The sequence below is a fragment of the Zalophus californianus genome, chromosome 15 (genome assembly GCF_009762305.2).
Source record: "Zalophus californianus isolate mZalCal1 chromosome 15, mZalCal1.pri.v2, whole genome shotgun sequence".
Taxonomy (NCBI): Eukaryota; Metazoa; Chordata; class Mammalia; order Carnivora; family Otariidae; genus Zalophus; species Zalophus californianus.
The window spans coordinates 62,414,489-62,441,050 of record NC_045609.1 but is presented as its reverse complement, the minus strand read 5'-3'; the positions used below and the strand labels follow the sequence as shown (position 1 = coordinate 62,441,050).

Genomic DNA, 26,562 nt, shown 5'->3' with positions numbered 1-26,562 from the left:
GGTTGAAGACCCTCTTACCCACTGATGATGATGGGGGCCACGCCCAACACTGGCAAGATGCTTTTGTGAAGCACCCGATCCATTGCCTCTGAGAGGTCCAGAGAGGTGTCACCTCCCCAGAGCCCCCGGGTCAGCTTGTGGCAGAGGCAGAGCCAGAACCTGGGTCTCTGCCGGTGCCCGCATGCCCTGGAAACTTCCTCCCTGGTGGGCTTTGCATCGGCACCAGCCCCTTGTTGGGGCCTTTTCCCTTGCTGGGGGGCTAAGGGGCTCAGAGTCAAGGGGGAAGAACATCGTCAGGCCGAGAGTCTGGGCTCCAGAGCCAGACCGCCTAGATCTGTGTGCTCCCCCAACACTTAGGTGTGTTACTCAGAGGGTTTCTTAACACCCCTGCGTCTCTGGTTTCCCGTTTCTAATGTGGGAATGGTGCCGACAGCTCAGGGCTTTTGTGAGGCTTCAGCAAGACAGTCCTCATACCTGGTTGAAACTAGAGAGATACCACTTACGGCTAAGGGGGCCCCCGGCCTGGGCATCAGCCTCTGCCCACAGGGAAACCACAGAACACACCCGCCCGGGAGGTCAGCTGTCAGAGTCCTTCCCAGTCTGGCCTCAGACAGGACCTCGTTTATTTTCTACAGAGCCTGTTGAGCCCCTTATCCCCTCCCATGCCTGGGCAGGTGGTGTCAACCCCCATGACAGATGAGGGGACAGGCTTAGCGAGGGACAGAAGCCTGCCCCAGGTGACACAGTAACCTGGCAGTGAGGCATCACCTGAATCCATTGCTGCCGACCTTTTGTCCAGGCCTCCTGCTTACAAGAAGCAGGTCAAACAAGACACTCCTCCTCCCTCAAGGAAAGCAAACACTTCCCAGGGGACTTGGCTCAGGTGTGTCTGGACAGTTTTCCTTTGACTGCTGGCCTCCCTCCCCTATACTTGGGCAACCTGCCACCCAGCTTCTGCAGTGCCAGGAGGTGGGGGCCTCGGAGGTGTTGCCCTGGTCTGGGGTCCGTTCCACTGGGGCAGCCCAGAGGAAGGCAGAGGGCTGGTGGAGCTGGGCTACAGCAACCAGAGGAGCAGCACAAGATGCCACCGCAGAGACGGAGAGCTAGACGGAGGGGTCTGCAGCACTGAGAAGCTGGGGGGCAGGTCCCCTGTGGTTGCAAATCCAGCAGGCAGTGTGCAGTGAAGGAGCAGAATCAAGGCCCATGGCATCCATCCCTGTGTGCATTTCACTCCACAACATTTCCGAGCTACCGGCCGCGTGCCAGGCCCTATGCTGGGCCCCGCGACTGCCTGGAGAGCCGTCCCTGTGCCAGGCTGGGGCCAAGGACCCTTTTCACCTCTCAGGTGCTAGGATTCGAAGTTCTCAGCCCTTCCTAGGCTCACGGATATAAACCATGGCCTTTCCCCTGGTGCTGGTGGTGTCACCGGGCAGATCTGCCCCCGTCCGGCAGGTGTGAGCCGCTGGGGCTTCATCCCTGTGATGAGGACCGGGGAGTACGAACCTTCCCTCCCGCCATCACTCCCCTGCCCCATCTCATCCCCATCTCCATTCTCTCCGCCGGTTCCGTCGGCCGCGTGTTCCATTGCCATCTCCCACACCAGTATCCAAGAGACGCAAGGCCCATCTGCGGCGTCTGGATCGCCGGTGGACCCTGGGCGGGATGGTCAACAGGCAGCACAGCCGAGGTGACTGTGGGAGCTGGCTTCTCTTGATGCGCAGCTGCCGCCTCTCTCCCTCTCGCTCGTGCGCTTACGCCCTGCCTCCTCTCTCAGCTCTGCTCCTCTCTTCCCTGTGGCCTCCTGACCCGGATTCGGCAGCCAGACTTTCTCTCACATTCTGCGGCTGGGGGCCGTCGGGGAGGAGGGCGCAGGGCGCTGCCTGGGAACTGGGGGTATCTCTGGCTTCTGCCAGCATCTGGCGGGTGGGGGGTCATGGGACCCACGACGTGATTGTGGGGGCAGCTGGACTAAGAAAGGCCACGTTTGCCCTGGAAGCTTCAGATGAAGAGAAGTGGGGTGCGTTCGTCCGTGCGGCGCTGTCCCACGCGTCATCCACCCTTCGTTGCCCGCTTCCTCTCAGAAGGTGCTCCCTCAGCCAAGCTGGTCTAGCCATTCCTTAGGCACGGAGTGGGAAGCAGGACCAGCCCACAGCCCCCCTCCTTCAGCCAGCTAGTTCCAGGGAAACTAGAAAGGGAGCAAAAGCCAGTCCCGGCTTGGTCCCGGGGCACAGCCCCAGCCAGCTCTGAAGGCGGCGGCAGGTTCAGCCAGGAGCCTTGAGCGTCTTCAGCACTAGGCATTGGCACTTTGTGGGGGGCCCGATCAAGATTACAGGGAGGCCCCTGGCCTGCCACCCAGGCTGATCGGCAATCAGGACATTGGTAGGTTTAGGGCCTTTCCAACATCTAGGAGCTTGGCAAGTAGGGAGATTAGGGGCAAGCCTCTGAACCCCTAAACATCTCTGGAGCCTGCAAGCCAGCGGGGACCCATTTCTTCTGTCTCGCAGAGAGCACAGCTGGAAGGGCGTGTTCTAGCGCAGCAGGGATGCCCTGTGACTCTCACCCCCACCCCCAAAGCTTGTTCCTCAACAACCCTGAGACCATGTTTTGGTATCTGCCCTAAGCCCCGGGCCAGCAAGCCTGGACGCTGAGGTGGCCACCGTCTGTGGCTGGCTCGGCATCACGCTCAGAGCCCAGGCGGTGGGAGCCCAGCTTATCCTGAGGGTGGAGCAGGTCAGGAGGTCAAGTCATGGAAGCAGCAAGAACAAGCTTGAACGTAAAGCAGAGGCACCCTGGACCTAGGAGCAGTGGGGCAGCATTGCTGGGGGGCTGGGCTGGGACGCAGCCCTGAGCCTTGGCAGCAGAGGAGAGTGGGATGCTGGCCTGGAAAAACAGCAGAGACAAAGGTCTGGCCTCCCCCCCATCCCCTCCAGCATCTGCTCCAGACTCCATCATACACCAAGCCCCACACACAACTCTGTCTCCACAGGCTCACGGCCACTCAAAAGTGACGAACGCGCCTACCCGTGGACGGCCCCAACAGCCCCTCCAGCCCACACACGCCGCTCACACGTGCACATACAGTTCCACTTGTGCAAGCACATGTAGCCCGTTCCACACACACATTTACACTCACAAATGCATCAGCCGGCTGCTCACGGCCATGACGTATGTACCCCTCTGCAGTGGCGGCCGAGTACACGTACGGCTTCGTGTACAGCCTCATACGTAACCCCCCCACCATAGGTACACACACAGTGCATTCAGTTACACACAGTGCTACACACGGACGCACATGCCCAGCAAAATGCGTAGTTCTATAGACAGCCATACATGTGCAAATACGTAAGTGAACACAAGCCCACAACTCTCCGTCCGTCTCTCACTCACTCTCTCTCTCCCCCCCCTTTCTCCCCCCCCATCCCTCCAATAAGAGACCTAAACAGCATTATTTCCCAGTCTTAGCCTTAAGTTAAATCAGGGCTAAGTTAAATCAGGCAGCCAAGACAAACTTGCAGAAAGTTGGCTGGGAGAAAGTCCGCTGCTAACAGCGGAGCTGATGGGGGGAAACAGGCGGTGGGTCATATACAACTAGACAAGAGAGAAGCTGTGCTTCCCCAGGGCCTCCACTCCCCAGTCCCTCCACCAACCAGGCCTTTGGAAGCAAAAGGCCTCTTGCAGTGGGGTTGGGTAGGTTGTGGGGGCCGGGAGGGGAGCCAGGGAGACTGCTGACGGAGGGGAAAGCATTTGAAAGAGGAGGCGTCTGTGGTTTGGAAACTGCAGGGCTCTCCAGCCCCCGCCTCCAAAACCAAAACAGGCCTGTCCACCTCCCCCAGCCAGCCACCCACCCACCCAGTTGGGCGGCCTGGTCAGCCCTCCCTAGGGTGGAGTTGCCACCAACTCCTTTGATGGCACGTCAGAGTGACCACAGCCCCTCAGTGCTTCCCAGAAACCCTGAGGTGCCCCCCAGAGCTTACAGCGCCCCTCTCCTCCACTTTGATTCCTAAGGGTCTCTTCTAGAGATCCGAAGCACCCCGAATGACTCGGCCCCCACCCCAAGACCATTTCAGTCTGTCCGGGCATCCTCCCTACTGGCCCCCAGGTGGGGGTGTGGCCTGGTCCACTAGAGGGGCCAGCTCTGCTGCTCCATCTGGGGAAATCTGGGAGCTGGGAACCTGAGACCTACGTGGCACGTGTCTACCTGGAGGTAAGCCACGCCTCCGCCACCGAAGCCAACCCTGACAGAAAAGTCAGCCCCCGCCCAGACCGATTGGAAGAGTTGCCCTCTGAGTGCTCATCATCTAGAACCTGCACCGTGACAGGGCAGGACACACCTCTGAGCCAGCCAGACCTCTTCCTGGGACCATAAACTCCCAGACATCTGTGTTCATGGCAGCCTGAGGGCCACCAAGCACAGGGCCTTTTGCAGGAGCAGCTCAGCTTTCCTGGGTAAGACAGAGATGCTGGTTCTGCCCACCCTGAGAGGGTCAAGGGAGAGCAGGGCCCCTGCGTAGCCCTTGATGCTCTTGTCCTCAGCACACCGACTGCAGAGGCTGCTGTTCGGGCCTGACGGCTCCGGAGCCTGAGCCCACACGTCCTGGTGAGGTCCTCTTCGCTGCCATGCAGCAGGGCAGGGCCCCTCTGATCTTTCTAAGAGAAGGGCTGTAATTTTTCCCTGGAAAAGCAACTTTGCCTAGGAAAACTTTAATGATGGCTTCCTGCTGGAACCACAGGCTTTTAAAAATAGCCCAGCTGAACAAAGGCAAAATGTGGAGCCCAGGCCTCGCCTCACCCTAACCTCAGAACCCTAGATCCCCGGGGCCCTGGCGCTGCCCTTCTGGCCTCGGCCCAGGCCAGGATTGACCGTGCCCCACTGGAAAATGGAGTGGGACCAGCAGCAGGCAGGAGCGTCAAGGGTTGGCCTGCAGAACACTGCACTTCTCAAAGGCCCGAGTCAGAATCTGGCTGGATGAGGTTCTCAGGCAGTCTTGGCAGCTCTCCTCAGCATGGCTGGAGGGGAATCTGAAAGCTTCCAGGAGTTAGTCGATGGTGAGAAAGGCCTGCCTCTGGGAAGAGCTCGCCGTTGAGAAGAGCATGCTGAGGAATAGTGGAGGCTCCCACGGGTCGTCACCTACTTTTGCCTTTGGCGACCTTTTGGATTCAGCCAGGCCCATCAGCACGGCCCCTGCAGCTCAGCAGGGAAGCCACCTCCACCCCAGAGGGAGCTGCTACCTCGGCCCAGCGCCGGGCTACAGGCGGGACCCCGGTAATCCAGCGTGAACAGATGGGCCTCCTGCCGTAGGGGCCTGGGGTGGTAGCTGCCCCCCTCCCCGACTCCTGCCAGAGGTTCAAACCAGGCCGCCCATCAGGGTCCCGCTAAGGCGTCTAGGAGTTACCCTCACAGTTGGGAGCTGGGAGGAGGGAGGTAGGCATCTGAGAACCCGGCCTCCTGCTATTTTGAGCTCCTAGAAAGCCTCCCACTTAGTGCCCCTGTTCAGACAGCCTTGCCCTTCAATGATGCACTGCCTAGTCCCTTTGGAGCCCCGACTGTGTGCCGGGCACAGGCTGGAGGGGCCAGCATGAGTTTGGGGTGACCCGCTCAAAGGGTGTGGCTGGGGGGCCAGTTCTGTCTAGCTCAGCTCCTCATTCTCCCAGACGGTGAGGGTGGGGATATGTGTGGGTCTTCCCGAGACCTGAGCGTTCCCCTGGGGAGGCTCTCCACCCAGGAGGCGGGGTGTCCGTGGCCAGGCAGCTGTGGGTCACAGGAGAAGCACCTCCCTGGAAGCCTGAGCTAGGGCCCAGGCAGAGGCAGCAGGGGCCCCCTGCAGGAGAGAAGCCGAAGGGATCCAGGAAGCTGGAGCTGTTCCCACACCTGTCCTCCCAGGTTTTCCTGAGTTCCCATAGGGCGCCTCCTTCCCAGTACCTGGGGGGACTCTGGAGCAGGCAGCTCCACGCACGGGCACTGCCAAACTGGGCGGTCAGCTCGGCACTCCGGGAGGCCCCGCCTCGAGGCTGCACTCGGCACTGCCATCAATTCTTTGGCCGCCAGACCCTTGTCTTAAAACACATGTAACTGTTCCCATAGAACGCATGTTCCCCACAATCCTCTGGGGGAAATGACCTGATGAGGCGATCAGATTAGTGGTCAGGGGAGCCTTCACCAAGGAGGTGCCCCTGGAGCTGCCAGAAGGTCAGACAGAGGCAGGACCTAAGGGGTAGAGGTGGGAGAGGGACTCCAAGAATCAGTCTAGGGCACGGTTGGAAGCATGGCATGTTCAGGGAAGGGGAGGGCATGCCAGGGGGCCTCCAGGCATCCCAGGGACTTCCTGCCTCAGACCCCACGAGGAGCAGGTTCCTCTAGCTGTGCCCTCCGCTGGGGGAGCTTTGGGGGCCCTGAGGACCCCAGGAGCCAGCACCCTGGCAGCTGTTAGTGGGCTGGGAGGCTGGGAGAGCCAGCACTGTACTGCCAGGACTGAGCCGGGCCGCTCGGGGCCCTGGCTGGCTTCTGCACACACCGGGAGCAGCAGTGAGGCACCCAGCTAAGCAGGACCAGGCCAGGGGAGGAGAAGACAGGAAGGAGGGCCTGCGCTCCAGCCTCAAATAACCGCACCTCCTTGCTTCGCTCCCCACAGAGGAGAAGTACGTCACTGTGCAGCCTTACACCAGCCAAAGCAAGGACGAGATTGGCTTTGAGAAGGGCGTCACTGTGGAAGTGATCCGGAAGAATTTGGAGGGCTGGTGGTACATCAGGTAGGAGCCTCAGCAGAAGAAAGAGCTACTTCTGCACCCCCTCCCCCCGCCCCCAGCCCCGAGTAGCAGGGCCGAAGGCAGAATGGCCGTGGGTTCCAGTGGCAGGCAGATGCTGACGGGAGCTGTGCGCCCACCACCCGGGCTTGGCTGCTTCTGCACGGCTGAACAGCTCGACCAGAGCGCTCGTCTTGCAGCTTCTCTCCTGGGACACGGAAAGCAGAGCCAGAGTTGCGGCTCAGCTTGCAGACCATGGTGCAATCCCTGACCCATGCATCTGCCAAGAGGGTCCAGCACATCTGAATTTGGTTTTCTGTGTCCGGCCTTGGCCTCCTGGTGCGCTCTGTAGTTCAGGCTGCCCAAAGCGCCAGCATCTGCAAGCCTTGTTGAGGTCCTGGCGGGCAGCCCCTGCTGCCCACATCTCAACACCGGGGGCCCCAGATGCCGGCTCTGCCCAGGCCATTCCCCTCTGCGGGGCTGGCTCTTGGGGTCGTGAGAGCCAGGGCAGAAGCCAGGCCTGAGCCCAGGCCTAGGTCAGAGGGCTCCTCCCCCTGCCCCTCCCTCTTGCAGGGCCGAATCACATTTCCCAGCTGAGAAACGCATTTGGGAGTGTGGGGAGGGGAGTGGGGAGCTTTCTCAGCTTTCTCAGCAGTCCTGGAAGCAAACTCAAGCCTGTGGGCTTCACTCGCCTCTCCCCCACCAAGTCCTACCCTCCAGTCCCCTCTACCGTGGGGCTCTGAGGCCAGCCAGCACCCTCCCAGCGGGGCCTTGTTTGCAGGAAATGTTTTTGGGTGCTTTAGAAGTGGCTCAGCTGTAACGATCTCACCCAGTTTCTGACAGTCCCGTATCTGTGGGCTCAGGGGACCACTCCTCAGCCCATCATACCTGGGAAGCCGACCCACTGTGGGCGGGACGTGTGCTCTGAGCCATTTCCCACAGTGGGAACAGGATTGAACAAGGGACGTGGACACTCATGAGACAGTATCTCGGACCCCAGCAGACCATGGTGTCAAGATTGGGCTGTGCTGACAGGTAGGGTGAAGGTCACTGGCCACATGGGATTCAGCCTTAATGTGACCTGACAGGACGTAGACGCCCCTGCCCTTGGCCCCATGCATACCAGTCAGGAGGGCTGAGGGGTCCTTTTCTACTCCGTTGGGTGAGACAGGACCGTGTGCCTAGACATATGTTGCCCAAAGCCACTGCCCCTAAACTTTCACGTTCTCTAAGAAACTAGACGCAACCCCCAAATCCAGCAACCACAAGTCAACGTGGAAAGGCCAGCAAACATTCTAAGGCAGGCTGGTAACCTAAACCACTTGCCTGGGGGTTATCTACAAGGCTGCTGGGGTCTTTTAGTTTCTTAAAATGCCCAACAAGGTCACTCCAAGCGGTCTCTTCTCGTCAGCTCTTGTCCCCATGGCCTAACCCTTTAGCGCTCAGTGGGAGCTTCAACTGAGAAAACCCTCCTGAAAAGATTCCGCCTTAGGAAGGCTGCCAGACACCCCCTGAAATCTGTCATTTCCCACCATTCCAGGCTCTGTGTTGATCCTCATTTCCTGCCTGTCTTCTCCCCTCTCCCCGCACACACATACCCTCCCTCTCCCTCTCCCTCTCTCCCTCCTTTTCCAGTTTGCTTCCCTCTGGAGTCATTCTGCTCTCCAGAGCTGGGAAGCAGATGTGAGCAGAGCTGGACCCAGACACACATAGCCGCTCCTGATTCCCCTGGATCTCTCTGCCCGGAATCTAATTTTATCCATGTAACACCAGAGGAACACAACAGGGCTTGAAATGCGAGCACTCAGGGCAGTGAGCAGGCCTGACCATCACTCCCACGAGACCCCGCTCCCCATCTCCCCAGTGTTCTCGTAGGAGAACACCTGCAATAGCCAGCAGGTTCTTCTTCATCTTTTCTCTGAGATGCGGGAGCACCAGGTTCTGGGCCAGATGCTGCCAACAGCTAACCTCAGGCCCTCTGCTGCTTGCTTGGCTTCTCTGAGCCTTGCATCTTGACTCATCTGTAAGATTAGGCATCTTTGCATTTTTTGTTTCCATCCACCTCTGAAATTTCTGTGCTTCTCTCTGCACCCATTACCTTGGGAGGCCAGGCCAGCCCCTTGACTTCCATCCATTTGTTAACTGATATCTGCCTTCCAAGCCCCAAACAGGGGCGAGGGCCAGACCAGTGAGCTTGGGACAGCCTGCCTGTACGTTCCAGTGGTGTGAACATAAGAAGCCTGCTCCTACCTAAGCTTTCCAGCAAAGCTCAGACGTGCTGATAGAAACTTTAGCTTTCATGTTCCTTTTTCTCTCACCTAATGAACACCCAACAAGGTCAGATCAGGGAGGCAAGAGCGGGGGGGACTGTCAGACATCTGGCACAGAGGAGCCATTCCAGAGAGCCAGATGTATCCCAGGGAGCAGACAGGGACACTGCAACCCAGACTCAGGGGCATTGGCCAGCAAGTGCTGGCCCAGGAAGTAAGCTCTTCATGGGCTTGAGGAAAAGCTCTCAACACCATGGGGAAAAAAGGAAAAAGCTGCTTTTCAGAAGTCATCAAATCACCTCAAATTAAGTCAGCCCTGTCATTTGCCTTTTGCTCTTGTTTATGGGTTTTGATTTTGTTTTGATTTTGTTTTGTTTCACTTTGGTTTTGTTTTGCCATACCAAAGGTTTTCATTTTATCCAGTCATGTGCTTTTAGTCTTTCCATTTATGGTTTTGGCTTTTGGAGTCCTATTTAGAAAGATTTTCTCCCATCCAAGTACTAACCAGGCCCCAACCAACCCCCAAGATTAAGCAAATATTCACAACTTGCATTTTTTATTTTGCTCTGGTGTGAGTCCAGGATCGCACTTGCTTTTCCTGAGTAATCAGTCATCTCCAAGTGGGTTGATACCTCGTCCCTACCTAATTTGAAATGTTACCTTTTTTTTTTTTAAGATTTTATTCATTTATTAGAGAGAGAGCGCACGCGTGCAGAGAGCAGGCACAGGGGGAGAGGGAGAAGCAGACTCCCCGCTGAGCAGGGAGCCCGATGCGGGGCTCGATCCCAGGACCCTGGGATCATGACCTGAACCAAAGGCAGACGCTTAACTGACTGATTCAGCCAGGTGCCCCGAAATGTTACCTTTTGTACCAGTCTGTTTATTGACTTGTTCTGCAAACTTGATCTGTCCATCACCCTTGCAGTAGCACTGATACCTTACCCACCGGGTCACTCTTCTTTATAGGCCTCTTCCTAATAGGTCTCAATATATCCTATCTTTCTGGATAATTTTTTTTAAAGATTTTATTTATTTATTTGACAGAGAAGCTAGCAAGAGCAGGAACACAAGCAGGGGGAGTGGGAGAGGGAGAGGGAGAAGCAGGCTTCCCGCGGAGCAGGGAGCCCGATGCGGGGCTCGATCCCAGGACCCTGAGATTATGACCTGAGCCGAAGGCAGACACTTAAAGACTGAGCCACCCAGGCGCCACTCTGGATAAATTTTTGCAGCTACTCTATCCCTACAGGTTGCAGAAGAGAAAAAAAATTGAGCTGCAGGGTAGAGACTTGCCCAAGGGACCAGAGACGAGAAGTCGGGGGGCTCCTACCTTCTCTTACCTCTGCTGCTTCTTCACCTCTCTGATAACACTTCCCTTTGCCGGGGGCATCCAGCTAATGCTCCGCATTCACACCTGCTCTTATCTCTAGCGTTGCCCTCTCTGTTGTGAGGCAGCAGGCTCCTGTGAAGTCTACCTTTGGGGCACCTCCGAATCTGAGGAGTCTTCTAATCCTGACGTCCCACATTTGCCTGACTTTGCAGAGCACGAGAGCCCACACCAGGAGGGATCAGGCAGAGAGCAAGGAGACAGGAAGAATTGGTGTTCTAGAAGTCTTTTCCACCGGCCCTCAGTTCCACTCCCCTCCAGAGTAGTGGGATTGCCAGGTGTCGGAGAACACGGTCGGAAAGGCTCAGCTGGGCCCAGCCAGACGGAGCCTGGTGGGGTGTGAGGTCAGGCAGCCGTGCTTGGGTGATGCCATGTTCCGCCCCCTCCCCCTCCCCGCAGGTACCTGGGCAAAGAGGGCTGGGCGCCAGCCTCTTACCTGAAGAAAGCCAAGGACGACCTGCCAGCCCGCAAGAAGAATCTGGCAGGCCCAGTGGAGATCATCGGGAACATCATGGAGATCAGCAACCTGCTGAACAAGAAGGCGTCAGGGGATAAGGAGACTCTGCCGGCCGAAGGCGAGGGCCCTGAGGCCCCCGTCACCAAGAAGGAGATCAGCCTGCCCATCCTCTGCAATGCCTCCAGTGGCAGTGGCCTGAGCATCCCTGAGCGGAATGTCTCCAAGCTGGCCCAGGGCTCACCGGCTGTGGCCAGGATTGCCCCACAGAGGGCCCAGATCAGTAAGAACCTCCCTAAGCCCCGCGTCCTCCCTGTACCGCTCTTTGGAAAGCGGTGACAGGGTGCAGGGAGATCTAGACTGACCCCAACCCTGGCCTCACTCTGTGGACTTGTTTCATGCTAATCATGGGTGGACAAGGCCATTCCTCACAACTCTTGCACTGAAGATCAGTTACAGGAGTACGTAAGCCGCTGGCATTCCCACCTTCCCTAGAAGAGACCAGGAATGGTGACACTGCAGATCAGTGTGTCCCCCAGGCTGGGAAATGGGGGCCCCCTGCGCAAGGCTGCTTTACAGACTGACAGCCAGTAGAACATCTTTCCCGCCCTTAGCCCTCCTCCCCTCCTTCCCTGTCGCCTCCCGCCAGTTACCGGAAGCCTAAAAGACTTGGGAGGAATGGCTTTACCTCTCCCCAAGCAGTTTAAGAGGGCATTCTTTAGGAATATCCTCCATCCTTATAAGAGAAACCCGCTACCTGGCTCCCTCCAAATCTCTGTCCTTACCTGGCTCAACAGCATCTTCAGTTCAAGGTTAAATTGTCCTACGTTATGAGACCAGCTTCTCTTTATGTCCAGCCGTCCTTAAAATCTGGAGGAAAGCTGTTTTTTAGCTTAGTTCTGAACTTGGTTTTAAGTTAGCTCTTGTGCTTGAAACCTTTTGGGCAAATCACTCGGGAAGTGTTTCTTGGGCACCCACCCTTGCCTGGCAGCGTGCCAGCTTCTAAGGATTTGGCAGTGAGTAAAAAATAGACATAGTCTCCTCCTAACTTTTGAAAATCTGATAGAACTACTTACCCTTTCTCCTGAAAAATGCCTCTTTGTACATTTTGAAATGTGCATATCATTTTAGAGGGTTTGTGGATCCCCTGAAACACAGCCCAGGAAGCTTAAAGGTCTGTGGTTTCCTAGTAAAGAAACTATAGCGCCTGAGAGCATGGGTCCTTCCAGAATGTGGGACAAAACCAGGAACGTCCCAGGCTCGGGAGGTGGCCGTACCTAGGGCAGGCAGGTTCCAGCACTGTTGCCCATTGTCTGGCTGGGCTTCCTGAAGCCATGTTTCTTGTTCTAGGCTCCCCGAACCTAAGGACAAGGCCTCCACCTCGCAGAGAATCAAGCCTGGTACGTGTGCTGAATTTCTCCCCCCAGTTTTCTTCCTGTCTCTGGGCGTGCACCCTAACGGCCCCAGCTCATTGGCAGTCTCATTTCAGTGCCTGTCAGTCCAGGGGTTTTCCAGGGCCCTGCTAGGCTGCCAGCTTTGTGGGGCCAGGGGCAGAGAGGAAAGCCTGGCGATCCCAGACATCCCGGGGGCCTCGCTGGACAGTTTATATTCAGAACCGCACTGCACTCCAGAGCTAAATCAATCCATCCCAGCCACTCCACTGGCAGACATAAACGTTTAGACTGGCCAGCACGAGTGTCCGGCCAGGGCACTGCCAGGGGCTGGAAACGGGGCGGCCGTCCATGTGCGCCTGGAAGCCTTTCAGCTCCGCCTTCCTGGCCCAGGAGTAGCCAGTGGTTGCGGTGGATGCCAGAGCCTGCGAGGGCAGAGGGCAGCGTGGCGAGCACCCTCCGGGGAAGGGTAAATAACCAGGACTCGTGTGGGCTGAAAGTGAGAGGCTCAACTTGCTGGGGTCCCTGGCTCCTAGGGGTGCAGGTCCCGGTGTGCTGACCATTAGGGAAGCAGATACGCACTTGACGTGCAGGGCTTGGGTAGCGGTGATGCTGGTGGCAGGCCGGAAGCCCTAGTACAGAGAACTCTCCTCAGGGGTAGCGGGGTGCAGTGGAAAAGAATGGGGCTTCGAGCCTCCCGGGCGTGGATTCATATTCTACTTCTGACACTTAGGAATAGCAAGACTCTGGGCAAGTCCATTACCATCCGCGAGCCTCAGTTTCCTTCTAAGATGGGGACAATGGCAGCCGTCTCCTCGAGCTGCAGGAAGGAGGGAATGGGATGGTGTGGGAGGGTTTCTGTTTCCCGTGTCAGCTGTCACACCGTGTGGAGAAAGGTCCCTGAAGTCTCACTGGGCTTAGTGGTAAGGGTCACCGTGGCCCATGACCTCTGCCCTGGAGAGGGGGAGCAGCGTCCCTGGAAGAGCGGGCCGTCAGTAAACGGGTTTTGAGGATGAGGCCTGTGGGGATGAGACCACCCCTGCCCTGGCCAGAAGCCCCAGGGGAGCTCCTGCGTCATTGTCATTGTCCCCTCGAGTGTTCCCCGACTAAACCGTGAGCTCTCCCTTCCCATCTCTCTCAGTCCCAGCGGATTATTTTCAGACAGACTCGAATTTGGCAAGAACGGGGTCGTTCCTTCCACACGGACCAAACGCGGGGCGGCTAGATGCGGCTGAATCCCACCTGGCGGGGTGTCGGGGCTGGGCTGGGGCCTGCGCCGCGTCTGCTCTCACACACACACACCTGCAGGGCCAGGTACCAGGGCAGGGCAAGTCCCTCAAAAGCAGCTTCCTCCTGCCCCTTTGCTCACTGCGACCCAAGGCAGCTGGGCCATGACTGGCAGGATTAGGCCAGGCCGAGCCGTGAAGGATGCAGAAGGTTCCAAGGAATAGGGTGGTGTTTCAGAAGGAATGGTCAGCTCTGGCTTCTACTTGTGGAGCTTGTCCTGTGTCCCTGGCTAGACCAGAAGTTATGTATATATCTCAGTAATCCTCTTCATGACCCATTTTACAGACAAGGAAGTTGAGACTCAGGTCGCAGGCTTTGCCCAAGGCCACACAGCTGGTGAGCTGCCGAGCTGGGATTGGAGCCCACACGTGTCCAGCGGCAAGGCAGAGGGCTTCTGAGGTCTTCCTGTTACACCACAGCGGCTTCCCTCTCCCTGCCCGCTCCCTCCTCCCCCCACACACTTTTTTGTTTTGCTTTAACCCCTTTGTATGATACTGGGACCTGCTGAAAATAATGGGGCGGCATGAGATCCGTTTTGACCACAGTAGAGAGGCCAGGTGAAAGTAGGATGTCCGCTTCATGAGGGCAAGGGGGTTGTCCTCTTGGTTCACTGTTAAATGCCCAGGGCCTTAGACCGATGTCTGGCACCCAGAAGACGCACAATAAACGTTTGTGAAGTAAATAAACAAGGCTCAGAAGTGATGGCCACAGCCAAATTCTGAGTGTCCTTGAATGTCATGCTTAGATACTGGTGTCACCAATCCAGCAGGTTCTACCCTGCCCACAGAACAGAGGGTCTCAAGTTTGGTTCGGTGCTTGCCTGACCATTTGGCAGCATCGTGATGAGCCACCAGGGGCCCTCCTCACCCACCTCCACACCCCTTTCCACCCCTCCTCCTCCCCGAAGAGATGCCAGATGTCACCGCTGCGGGCCCTCACCTCAAGGACGTGGCTCTCCTCCCACAGGGCAGTTGGCACAGGCTTTGTTACGACAACCTCTCTGCTTTGTAATTTTCTTTTGGGGACCTAGCCACTGAAGCACCTACAAACTGGACCTCCCGAGATGTTGGGGTGGAAATTACTGTTGCTAACTGATCGTTGTGATAGCGCAGAGGAGTTTCAAGTGAATCATAGGTAGCAGTGGAAAGTCTGCTCAGGAGAACAGTCTCTTGGGGGAGACAGCCTGAGCCACGTGTGACAGATCCTTCCTCAGGCCGGTGGCACCCCCAGCCGGTGTAAACGCCACCCTCCCACCTCTGCTGCCCTTCTGATCAGGCAGGTTTTGCTGACTGAGCCCTTCTCTGCCTTAGGGGTTCCAGCTGCCCAAGCCGCCAGAGCCCCCTTCTGTTGAGGTGGAGTATTACACCATTGCCGAATTCCAGTCGTGCATCTCTGATGGCATCAGCTTTCGGGGTGGACAGAAGGCGGAGGTGAGTCTCGGCCATGAAGCTGAGGGCTTTAAGTCATGCTGCTCAAAGACCTGCCATGTGTCCCATTTATGCCTTGCTGGCAACGTGGCAGGGGGGCAGGCGGGAAAGATACAAAAGCAAGTCCCCCGGGGATAAGAATTTGCCTTAAGCCAGTAAGTGCCACAGTCAGGACCGGAATCCAGGACTCCACCCAGTGCGTCCCTCACAGCAGCATTTCCCAAAGCAGACGGGGGGCGCTGCTGATGGAGGTGCCCGGACACAAGGGGCTTCTGCGGTTGAGTAGGTTTGAAGGACAGTGGGTTAAACAAAATCCACCCCCGTTATGTGGTTTCCGTTGCAGAACTTGTCAGAGCCTACGCTATAGGGATGTCACTGTGCATCTCTAAGAGGGGACTAGAATAGCAGCATTGCCCAGAACCATTTGGCCCCAGCACACTTCGTCTCCTGGGAGCACCTTGGGGGCCGAGATTCCGAAGAACTCCCCTTAGTGAGTGGTGCTGTTGGGAGAAGGTGGTCCACGCAGCCAAAGTACTAAGGACCTGGGTTCTGGCCATGTCCACACCGCAGTCGCCTCTGGCCTTTGATACAGTCCCTTCTCTCCCCAGGCTTTATTTGTCTCTGCCAAGTGGGGTAACAGACTCTGTGGTGCACCCCCCAGCCTAGCATTTATGAGACTACTTTGTGGCTGTTTGCAGGGGGCAGAGATCTGTGAGGCAGGTCAGTTTTCTGGAGTGGCTTGTGTAGGAACGGGGTTAAATCCAATTAACAGCTGTCGGAAGAGCCCCCGGGCAGCCTCCGCCTGTGGAAATGATGTCCCCAGTGTGAATGTTTTCCATCACGTCTTGGATTTGGAACTAAATTTCCGAGAGAAATAATTCTGTTAGTGGTGCCTAGGTTTCCAGAAGAGCCTCCAAAGCTCACCATCTAACCAAACTGTGGTACTTAGGATCTACCCAAGCTTAAATTTTAAGTATGGGGAGGGCAGGGCGAAGGAAGGACTATAGAACCAAAGGAAGGAGAAAAGTCCTTCCTCTGGTGGGGTCTGCAGAGGGCTGGTCTCAAGCAGAGCTTGCCTTTGGCAGTCTCTCTGTCTCTCTTTTCCTTCCCTGCCCCTCTTCCCCTAGTGCCAGTTTTTTCATACTTCCCCACCCCCTCCCCAGTACCTCTTTCTCCAGGAGTGTCCCACAATCCAAAATTATTTTCCCTTTATGTTCCCCAATCCAAATATAGCAGCACAACCAGCACCACACTCCTGGCCTTTACCTGATCTCAAACTGCAGTTAAGAAAGAAGCTCTTTGAACTAATTTATACTAACATGGAAATGACTAAAAGACCCTCATCCTTCCCACGGGAAATTATTTAACACAAAGAAATCCTTTCAGCCAGTGGGATTTTATTGGGATCCCACATGCAGCAAAATGACCACAGGCAGTGGGGGCACCAGGGAGGTGCTCTGCAGGGAGGCTCTGGGCTCAGGCCGTACCTCCCAGTTCAGCTCACCTGCATCTTCCCATTCTCTGCTGACATGAGACACCCTTTCCATGGTCACCAACGAAAGACCTAGCAGTACTGGCGGTAGGACGAAGGGCAGTGGAATTGCATTTTTTTATACCTATGGATCCTTGGCGAGTTGGGTTCTGTAGGGACTAGAAGCATAGCCTAGGGGGAGAGACAGGGGTCTATAGACGAGGCTGGCTCAACCAGGGGTGCCGATGGAGACTTGGAGGACCAGGGGAGAGGGTGTGGGGGCGTAGGAGGTGATAGGGACCCGGGTTTGAATTCCAGCCCAGCACATATTACCCTGGGCCACTTACTCAGCAGCTCACTTGGCTCATCTGTGAAATGGAGACCCTGTGTCCTAGCCTGGCACATCGTCGTAGGGTCCAGCGATCCTCCCAACTCACCGGCCTGCCCCCTCCTCCCCTAGGTCATCGATAAGAACTCGGGCGGTTGGTGGTACGTGCAGATTGGTGAGAAGGAGGGCTGGGCCCCTGCGTCATACATCGATAAGCGCAAGAAGCCCAACCTGAGCCGCCGGACGAGCACGCTGACCCGGCCCAAGGTACCCCCACCAGCACCCCCCAGCAAGCCCAAGGAGGCCGAGGAGGGTCCGATGGGCTCTGCCGAGAGCCAGGACTCCCCGCTGAAGCTGAAGTACGAGGAGCCGGAGTATGACATCCCTGCCTTTGGCTTCGACTCAGAGCCCGAGCTGAGCGAGGAGCCCACGGAGGACAGCGGCTCGGGAGACAGGCGGCCCCCCCAGGCCCACAGGCCCTCCCCTGCCTCCTCGCTGCAGCGGGCCCGCTTCCGGGTGGGCGGCTCTTCAGAGGACGTGGCCGTGGAGGAGGAGACCATCTATGAGAATGAGGGCTTCCGGCCGTGTGCGGAGGACGCCCTGTCAGCCAGACGCTCCTCCCGGGACAGCGACTCCCCTGGGGGCTCCCCTCTATCCCTGGCCAGGAAAAACTCCCCCAAGTCGGGCTCCCCCAAATCGTCATCCCTCCTGAAGCTCAAGGTGGAGAAGAACGCCCAGGCGGAACTGGGGAAGAACCATTCCTCGGCCTCCTTTTCCTCGTCCATCACCATCAATACCACCTGCTCTTCCTCCTCCTCTTCCTCCTCCTTGTCCAAGAACAGCGGTGACCTGAAGCCCCGCTCTGCCTCGGACGCAGGCATCCGTGGCCCCCCCGCAGTCGGGCCGAAGAGGGATGCCGACCTGAAGGCGGGGCTGAGCTCGTGTGCCCGGGCCAAGCCGTCGGTCCGGCCCAAGCCGTTCCTGAGCCGGGCAGAGTCCCAGAGTCAAGAGAAGATGGACATCAGCACTTTACGGCGCCAGCTGAGACCCACGGGCCAGCTCCGGGGCGGTCTCAGGGGCTCAAAGAGCGAGGATTCGGAGCTGCCCCCCGCCACGGCCTTCGAAGGTCCCAGTGAGGGGTCCAGAAGAGGCTCTGCTGACCTCATAACCCCCCCAGCCGCCACACCCCCGTGTCCCGCCAAGAAGGGACGCGAAGGGCAGGCCACCTCCTACACGACATGTAGCGCCTACCAGAAGGTCCAGGACTCAGAGATCAGCTTCCCCGCAGGCGCGGAGGTCCAAGTGCTCGAGAAGCTAGAAAGCGGCTGGTGGTATGTGAGGTTTGGGGAGCTAGAGGGCTGGGCCCCTTCCCACTATCTGGTGCTCGGCGAGAACGAGCAACCCGACTCCTCTGGCAAAGAGCCAGACACAGTAAGCCCCAAAAGCAAGCAGAACGAGGGCAAGTCCGACAGCCTGGAGAAGATCGAGAAGCGGGTCCAAGCATTGAACACCGTCAACCAGAGCAAGCGGGCCACGCCGCCCATCCCCTCCAAGCCCCCCGGGGGCTTCAGCAAGACCGCGGCTGCCGGCGCCGTGAAGATGAGGAACGGCGTGCGGCAGGTGGCGGTGAGGCCCCAGTCGGTGTTCGTGTCCCCGCCGCCCAAGGACAACAACCTGTCCTGTGCCCTGCGGAGGAACGAGTCGCTCACGGCCACCGACGGGCTCCGAGGCGTCCGCCGGAACTCCTCCTTCAGCAGTGCGCGCTCAGCTGCCGCCGAGGCCAAGAGCCGCCTGGCCGAACGGGCTGCCAGCCAGGGCTCGGACGCGCCTCTGCTGCCCGCCCAGCGCAACGGCATCCCCGTGTCCCCCGTGCGCCCCAAGCCCATTGAGAAGTCCCAGTTCATCCACAACAACCTCAAAGATGTGTATGTCTCCATCGCGGACTATGAGGGGGACGAGGAGACGGCAGGCTTCCAGGAGGGCGTGTCCATGGAGGTCCTGGAGAGGAACCCCAACGGCTGGTGGTACTGCCAGATCCTGGACGGGGCGAAGCCCTTCAAAGGCTGGGTGCCCTCCAACTACCTGGAGAAAAAGAACTAACGGGAGGCTGTGGGTCCTTCCGGCCTGGGTGTGGAGGAGTGGTGAGATGGAGACAAAGGGGAAAGGGAAAGTGGGAGGGGGTGGGGGGGGACGTTAAACCCTGCAGAATGCGTGAGTGAGCCCAGCCATGCTCCCCTCCAGGCTGTCCCCTGGCTGGCAGGTAAGGTCTGGCGGGGGCCCACACTGAGGGGGGGGCACACCAGGCCTGGGACCAGAGGTGAGAAAGCTGAGCCCCATGTGGGCACCTCGGTGACTTGGCTGATGCACCTGGCACCATCTGGGGCAGGCCGGGTGGGAAACTCTTGATTGTGCCTTGGCTGCAGATCTGGGAAAGATGTGATGGCAGGGGCCTCCCGCGCCCTGCCCCTGCCCAGCCTGGTTTCTGTGGTTAGCGCCTCGCCACCGGAGGTGGTCCTTGGATCACCCTAAACCTGTACTCACGAATTGTGCTGGTTTCCCCGGGACTGCGGCCGCCCACCGCGGGTGGCACTGGGGCTTGGAGGCGTCTCCTGGGAGCTCAGCCTGTCCCTGGGCTGGGCCGCTGTCAGTGTCTGTTGGTTGAAGAGAAAGCAGTTCCACAGGTGCCAGCAAAGACCACCTTGCTTACCCGTCACTGTCCCTGGCTTTGAGAAGGGAGTCCCCTGCCTGGGGCACCCCGTCTTCGTTGGACCTGCAGCCCCAGAGTTTACAGAGCGGGTGGGCGAAGCCATCGGTCTCTTCACCGTCTGCACAGACTTTATTTTGGGTGTTTCTGGGTAGGCAGTTCTTTTGCATGTTTTGGGAGAGGTTTATTGATTTGGGGCTTCTATGTCAGCCCTTGGGTTTTGGTCTTATTTTAGGGGTTGTTTGGGGGCCCAAGGGCGGTCAGCCTCGTGGGGGATGGGACAAGGAGCAGATGGGGCTTTTCTGTTGTGCTCTTGCTGGGAGGTTGTTGGTTGTGTTTGCGTTTCACTTTCTTTCCCTCCACAAGCCAAAGTCCCTTCATTTGGTTCCCACTGTTGCCGACAGGACCCTAGCATGACACTTGCTGGGGGGCCTGGGGGCGGAAGGCCCAGGTCCCAGACGTGGCAGAGCAGAGACGCCCCAGTGGGGGCAGAACCCTCCCCAGGAGGGAGGAGGGGCTTGTCCAGGAGAGAAGGCAGCTCTCAACCTGCTGGGTGAGCACCGTTCTGCGTCCGTTCTCCCGCCTGGGCAGGACCAAAAACCCTTACCTGTGAACTGTGGAGAAGCAACCAGCGCCCCCACCGAGGGCTGAGGGGACCCCAGCTGGGCGGCCACCAGCCACGCCCTACCTACACATGATGCCACAGGTACCCGAAAAGATGGAGGACCCCCGGACCGGGAGCCAACCCAGTCTGCCCAAGGGGCAGTGCCCCCGTGAAGAGAGGAGAGAATAAAGTCCCTGTCAACTTTGGGTTGTCTTTCGATCGTTGACGTTTCAGAGGGGACCCTCTGGAAGCCTCGGCTTCCCCAAGGACTCCCCCTTTGCTGGGAGTGGAATTCCACACGTGCCTTTGATTGTGGACCGATGGGGCTTCACGGCCACCAGCTCAGCTGCCAGAGGCCCGGACTAAGGGTTGGTGTTTTCTACAAAGGAGGAAAGGCCCTCCCTCTCCCCCTGCTCCCCTGCCCCCCCGCCCCCCAAGGCAGTATATGTTGCCTGAAGATCAGCACGGGACCCTGTGTTCTGTGCCTTCAGTACCCCACCCACCCCACCCCCCAGACCTGAGGCCTCGCGTGGGGACCTCCCCAGACCTCCTCCCTCGCCGCACACTGATGCCTGGCAGCTCCAGCAAACCGCTCCTGTTCTTTGTTGAAGGGCCGTGGTGAGATTTTGTTTCCTTTTGTTTGTGAGTTTGTTTGAAATTGAAATTAGTTATTTTCTTCTGCTGGACAGTATTAAATAGAGCAGGATATTGAGTTAATCTGCTAGGTTGCAGTACTAATGGTAGTGGTTTAGTGTCTTCATATTAATATTATTTGGACTTATTTGAACAATAATGATAAAGAAGTGGTTCATTATTTTTTAATTAATGCACTTTAATAAGGTGGACTGGGAAGAAACCCAGAGAGCAAAGTGCATTACTTAAAGATGCAGTATATACTTTTCTCATTTTTAAGCAGCACATATTTATTAAAAGAAAAAGAAGTAATTTATGATTATTTAAAATAAAATTTAAAAGTAGAGTGACTATTGGGTGAAAGGACCTTCCGTGTAGCTGTCTTCCAGGGGGAGGGCCCCAGCGGCCTCGCTCCTCCTCTGTCTGCACTGAGCCAGTTCAGTCAGTAATGTGCCAGCCAGGCCAGGAGGGAGCGCGGGACGCATCGGCCAAGCACAGAGCAGCATCTCAGTTGGGACTGGACCGCAGTGTTCCCCAGAGCCTGACTTTCCCTGCCCTTCCTCACTGTCTGCGCTGCCCCATGGGGCTCTCCAGCACCCACGAAGCCCACCTTCTCTGCACTCCCCAAGGACCCTCTCTCCTTGATCCCCAGTGCTCTAAGTGACGGTCATTAAAAGTGACCTTCAAGGTCATTCCATCCTATCCCCTCCTGTTACTGCAGCCCAAGGACAAGAAATTACTTTCCCGAAATCACGGGGCTAGCTAATGGCAGAGCACCCCACTGTACCAATCCTTGCACTCCTTCCCAACCCCATTGTAGTTTATCGTGTGGTCATCATGTTTACATTGTGACATCCAGCCCTCTCAGGATGGCTGGGAGTTGCTCAGGCATCTAGGAGAAGTGGGGAATGCTGCCACCTGGTGACAGCATGTAGATTTAGGCAGTGAACAGGGATTGCCATGCCCCGTCTTCGCACCTCACCCCCTCACCATCACCCCCTGACTCACAACACAGCACAAACCCTGCAAACCCAAAGAGAATATGAATACTTGAAGCAAGAAGGGTGCATGCCAGTCCCTCTCAGACACGGCCAGGGGGTGCCAGGCCTTGTGCTCCTGGACTCCCAGCCCCACCCAGGGCAAGAGGGCCTTTCCCTAGAGCTACTGAGCTGCTTTGTGTTGTTGGAGGGTATCGCCAGCAGCAGGTGGAGGAGGGAGGGGCCTGCGGCTCTGACCCATCTGGAGGAAAACCAGATCGGACTAAAAAAGGAAAAAGAAAAATGAAATCTCAGCAGTGTCCAAACCCAGTTTCCCATTAGTTGCGATTGAAAATGTGAAATGGCATTGTATTGCTGTATACTGCAACTTTAATCATAATGAGCCCTTCTGAGGTCATTATTGGGCTTTATATAATGCCTGAAGATGCATCATTTGGTGCTTTTTCTTTCAGTTTAAAGACCTTTTTCTTTCATTACAAGGGGGAAAAAAATGTCTTCATCTCTCTCCCACTTTGGAACAGCGGGCCTGGCTGGGGTCCCTGGCCCTGCCACGCTGCTCCCACCGGGCCAGGGGATGCCAGGGGCAGCAGGAGGGAGCTGGCAGGGGCAACTCTGGACGGCAAGCGTGCCATCTGCCCCGGGTTGTAGCCGGGCCCTGCCTTGCCAGCCTCAGCACTCCACCCCTAGCCTGGCCCCAGAGGCTTCTCTCTCTTACTCTCGATTCTCCATCTTGACGAAGGCATTATATAGAATCGTTTTAATCACTTTCAGATGTTAGAGCAGCATATTTTACTGGTATTTATATCCATCGCTTTCCTCAGCAAGGCATGTTACTACTTTTATCATCTAAGGAAGAAAGACAAGGGAATTTCGGTTGAGCATTATTTTCATATTACTAGTATTTGCAGAGTAGGCGTAGAACTATTTAAGTTTAGACCTTGGTTTGGTAGTTTGTTTTGTTTTAAGGAAAAAAGAAAAAGATAAAGTAGCCCCTACTTTTCCTGTTTTGTGGTTTTGTTTTGTTTTTTTTTTTGTATTTAACTAATATATTATTTCTTTAAGGTTACTCACTTCCCTTACCCCTCCGAATACTTTGCATTCTCAATCGAAAATGAAAACAATCTGAGAGACAGGAAAAGTGCAATATTACCGAGGGCTGCCAGGGCTCGTTGGGACAGCGGTGGGAGACCCAGTGGCCTGGTGTGTCCGTAGGAGGAGGGGGGGTTGTGGAGCAGACAGGTGACCTTCTGGGTGTTGATCTTTGACCCCTCCTCCCCTGGCAAGGTGGCAGAGGGCAGCCCCTTTTTCTGTTGGGTGTTCTCCACCCAGGAGGAATTCAGGGACGCGGGCACGGGGCTCTCGACCTCCTGGGGCCCCAGCCCTCGGAGCAGAGCAAGGGCATCCGGGAACAGTTCCTTGTTTTCATTTCCATTGCTTTTCAGCTAGCTGCCCAGAAAGACTGGTCTTAAAAAATCAGCCCCAGCAGCCCTGTCTCACCCCAGTCTCCTGATGTGTGGGCCATGATCTTTTGATGTATGTTTGAGTCTTTTTAAAACTATGTAACCTCAGTTCGGTTTATGGGCAGGAACCCTACATGTAACCAAATCTTTTTTGGGGATGTGGGTGCCTTAAGCCCTACATACCCCAGTGAGACACCAATTCCCACAAGCCTGCAGCTAGGCCTGGTGCTAAGCTTGGGCCACCCATTCATCTCAATGACTTCAGCCTGAGGAGGGAGCCCTGCCTCTTGCTTAACACCCCAACAATTCCCAGAGGGCCTTAGAGAAGCATCTGAGGGGCCTACTCAGGTCTTTGTAGACAGCTTCCCACACCAGGTACCAAGCCGGCCTCCTCCTCACTTGGCGCAGGTCGAGAAAGCAGCAGGATGGGAAGTCTCTGGGTCCAAGCCCTTGGAGCTCTGCCCTTCAGGGCTCCAGGGATGTCCTCGCTGGCTTGTCCCTCCATCTCCAGTACTGTATGCTTGCTGCTTCAACCCCTCCATTTGGTGAATTTCTGTACAAACGTGGATCTGCGTGCCCAGAGTGGGACCGTGCCCCAGTGTGTGGGTGTCTCTCCTTGGAGTTTGTATGTCTATATGTCCAATCTTTGAGAATCTTGATGCAGAGCTCTCTGGAAAGAGAATCATCCACATTGCTAAAGAATTAAGATTCCCTCATTTTTTTGAGGGCCGTGTGTTGAGAGAGTGTGTGTGTGTGTGTGTGTGTGTGTGTGTTGGTAATTTCCCACTTGAACTAAATAACACGGGGTTAGAGAACAAATACCGGGCAAGCTGTCTCCATTTTACAAGTCCTTGGCATTGGGCAGGCCCCATGGGACTCGCAGTTTCTGGCAGCAAGTGTGTTATTATTCACACGTAATTCTGGCTGGAGAGTGCAATGTGTCTTTTTTTTTTTTTTTTGGGGTAATTATTTTATTATTTCGTTGGAAACTTCACACTGGCATTAACAGATCTAGCAGAAGCAGCCTAGGCCATCATCCCAGGCTCCAAAATGAAGCTGTGGAAGAGAGAAGTCACTGGGTGTGGAAGCGCTGGGACGGCTGAACCAGGTCACCACGTACAGACATGCTGTCCAGCAGGTCCAGCAGACCCTGCCCGTTGCCATGCATGCCATCGCTGCGGGAGGCCCCAGAGCATAAGAGCCACTGGTCCTCGGTTCCTGTTTCTGAGGGTGGTCAGGCCGCTGGGGGCGAGAACGTGCTCCCGGTGAGGTCAGTACACCAGACTGCACGCCCCAGCTGAGCATGTCACGGGAGCGGTGTGGGGCGCTTTCCCTTGACTTCACTGAGCTTTTTGCCTAAGTCGTGATCCCTATTGGAGGCAGCCTCAGTGGTTCTCAAGTTCTGTGACCAGAGACAGTGACAGGATGGGGTTACTGCCCTACAGCCTTGTTTCAGAAGCAGCAGCCTCACTGATTTTTGCCTCCGTTTTGTCCTGTGCACCTAGATCCGCAGCCAGAAGTTGGCATCACTGGTGCTTATAGACTGGGTAGAGGGCTCTGCCTTCTAAGGCCTTGATCCCAACCTGCCTGTAAGGTTGGGGTTACCATGCGCTCTCCTTTCCCCAATCCTATCTTCTTAATCTTGGGTTTACACTTGACCTTGACAATCAGCCCCCTCTCCCATCCCAGTCCTAGAACTTAGTGGCCTTAGAGAATGGGTTTCTGAGGTGAAGTTCCCTCCTTTGTTCCCAGTTCCACCCTGGCTAAGGGCTGGACCTCAGGAGGCGAGAGGAGAGAGAAGAGTGCGTGAGAGAATTGTTTTAAGGCGGAAGGATGGCTCGAGCACGTTGGAGGCAAGCAAGAGGCACGTTGGCGTGAGGAGTGTGTGCATGTTTGGAGTGGCTGGGGCTTACCGTCCCTTCCCTGGGAAGGTGGCTTCCAGAAGAGGATGTCTTCTAAGCAGAAAGGGAAAAGTGTGAGAAGGCGGAGAGAGGGTCTGGAGGCTGGAGTTTAGTCTTTATTCAAAAGAAGGAAGAAGTCAATTCTGAGCGTTTCAGGAGGAAGAGAACAGGTACAGAGGGAATTCACTGATGCAACACCCAAGGGTCCAGTCAGAGCAGGTTGGAAAAGCCCTAAGATTTGGCCACAGAAGCAGCTGACCCGAGAAACAGCTACTTGCTGGGCCACAACCTGGGTCCCCAGCATGTTGTTAATGAACAGTCACTGATTTACTTAGTGGGGATGGGAAGTTGCTAGCAACAAACCAATCTTTGAGTCTGGGGGCTCTGGCTCCAGAACATTCCTCCATCTCTCAGGTTCCCAGCATGTTTTGCCCACATCCCTTTGTCCAATCCAGAGCTAGCCTCTCAAATTGCTGGAATTGGTTAGAGACCAGTGACCGTAATGGGTTGTACAGTAATGACCCACAACCCCCAAACTGGAACCTCAGGGTCCAGACACCACCAAGCATGTCTGGGAGGGAAGCAGCCTCATTTCTTCTTCTGTTGACACCAGTTTTTCTTGAGTATCTCTACTGAGACCTGTGGCAACTCAGTCTGCTGAGCCAGCCGCGCAGGTGTGACTCAGAAGATGGGGGGCCATGCACGCTCATCCATGGACATGCCCTTTCACTTTCGGTGGCCCATCACCAGGGCACCTTTCCATAAGCACCTACTTTGGAGAGAGGGTAAACAGAGCCACCATTCTTGGATCTGCAACTTGTTCTCTGCAACAGGTTTTCTTTAAATCCAGGACATAGGCTGGGAAAAGGGTTTCACTGACAGTTCCTGAGAGGTCTGCAGGAAGGTGACTTCTGAGTGAAGATGTGAGTGGCAGGTCCCTCAAGTGTGGTTTGGGGAGCGCATGGTTGCCTGTGAACTGCTGGATGTCTTTGGGGCTCCAGAGCTTTGGGGGATTCTTTATGGTGTCCACTTAACCCCTCCCAGCTCCTGGCAGGCTCTGTAGGTTCAGAAGGAGGTTGTGCCCTCTTCTGCCCTTAGCAGAGAAGCTGAAGAAAAGGATAGTGAATTCAGCGCAATTTGAGTGCTAAAAAATTTCCAGGATCAATGGTGGTGCTAAACTATCTCCATGTTTCTAATATTTTTAATAGTGGGTTGTTTTTTTTTAATTGTTCTCATCACAAAAATGCAGTGTCCTTGGGGAAGGAACCCAACCCCTTGGCCTGCCACTTTCCAGGTGTCCTTTATCATGCTGACGGGACTCTTTGGTCTGCAGAAAATACCCTGTCTTGGCATGCTTCTAGACTGTAAGATTTGGGTTGTTTTGTTTTATATTTTGTTTATGTTTACATCTTGTATTTCCCTGAAAACTAAATAAAGTTTTTGGCCTTTTTAACTGAACAGAATCACCTCTTAATTCTCCCTGCCATCAGAAAAGCCATCCAGTTGCAT

The 26,562-nt window shown here is 56.1% G+C and overlaps 1 protein-coding gene across 3 annotated transcripts in view; it reads left to right on the top strand.

Moving 5' to 3' along the window:
• SH3PXD2A (SH3 and PX domains 2A) overlaps nt 1-26,554 on the top strand; it is a 236,751-nt gene extending 210,197 nt beyond the window's left edge. Inside the window, exons 10-15 of one of the 3 annotated variants that reach the window (XM_027596121.2) lie at nt 1,604-1,687; nt 6,630-6,747; nt 10,795-11,132; nt 12,200-12,249; nt 14,838-14,957; nt 16,886-26,552. In XM_027596121.2, coding sequence (XP_027451922.1) covers nt 1,604-1,687; nt 6,630-6,747; nt 10,795-11,132; nt 12,200-12,249; nt 14,838-14,957; nt 16,886-18,853 — 2,678 coding nt within the window. In that variant the 3' untranslated portion in view covers nt 18,854-26,552. Of the gene's footprint in view, nt 1-1,603; nt 1,688-6,629; nt 6,748-10,794; nt 11,133-12,199; nt 12,250-14,837; nt 14,958-16,885 lie in introns of all 3 variants that reach the window. The other 2 variants (XM_027596122.2, XM_027596123.2) reach the window with 2 other exon arrangements.
• Nucleotides 26,555-26,562: the final 8 nt, after the last annotated feature.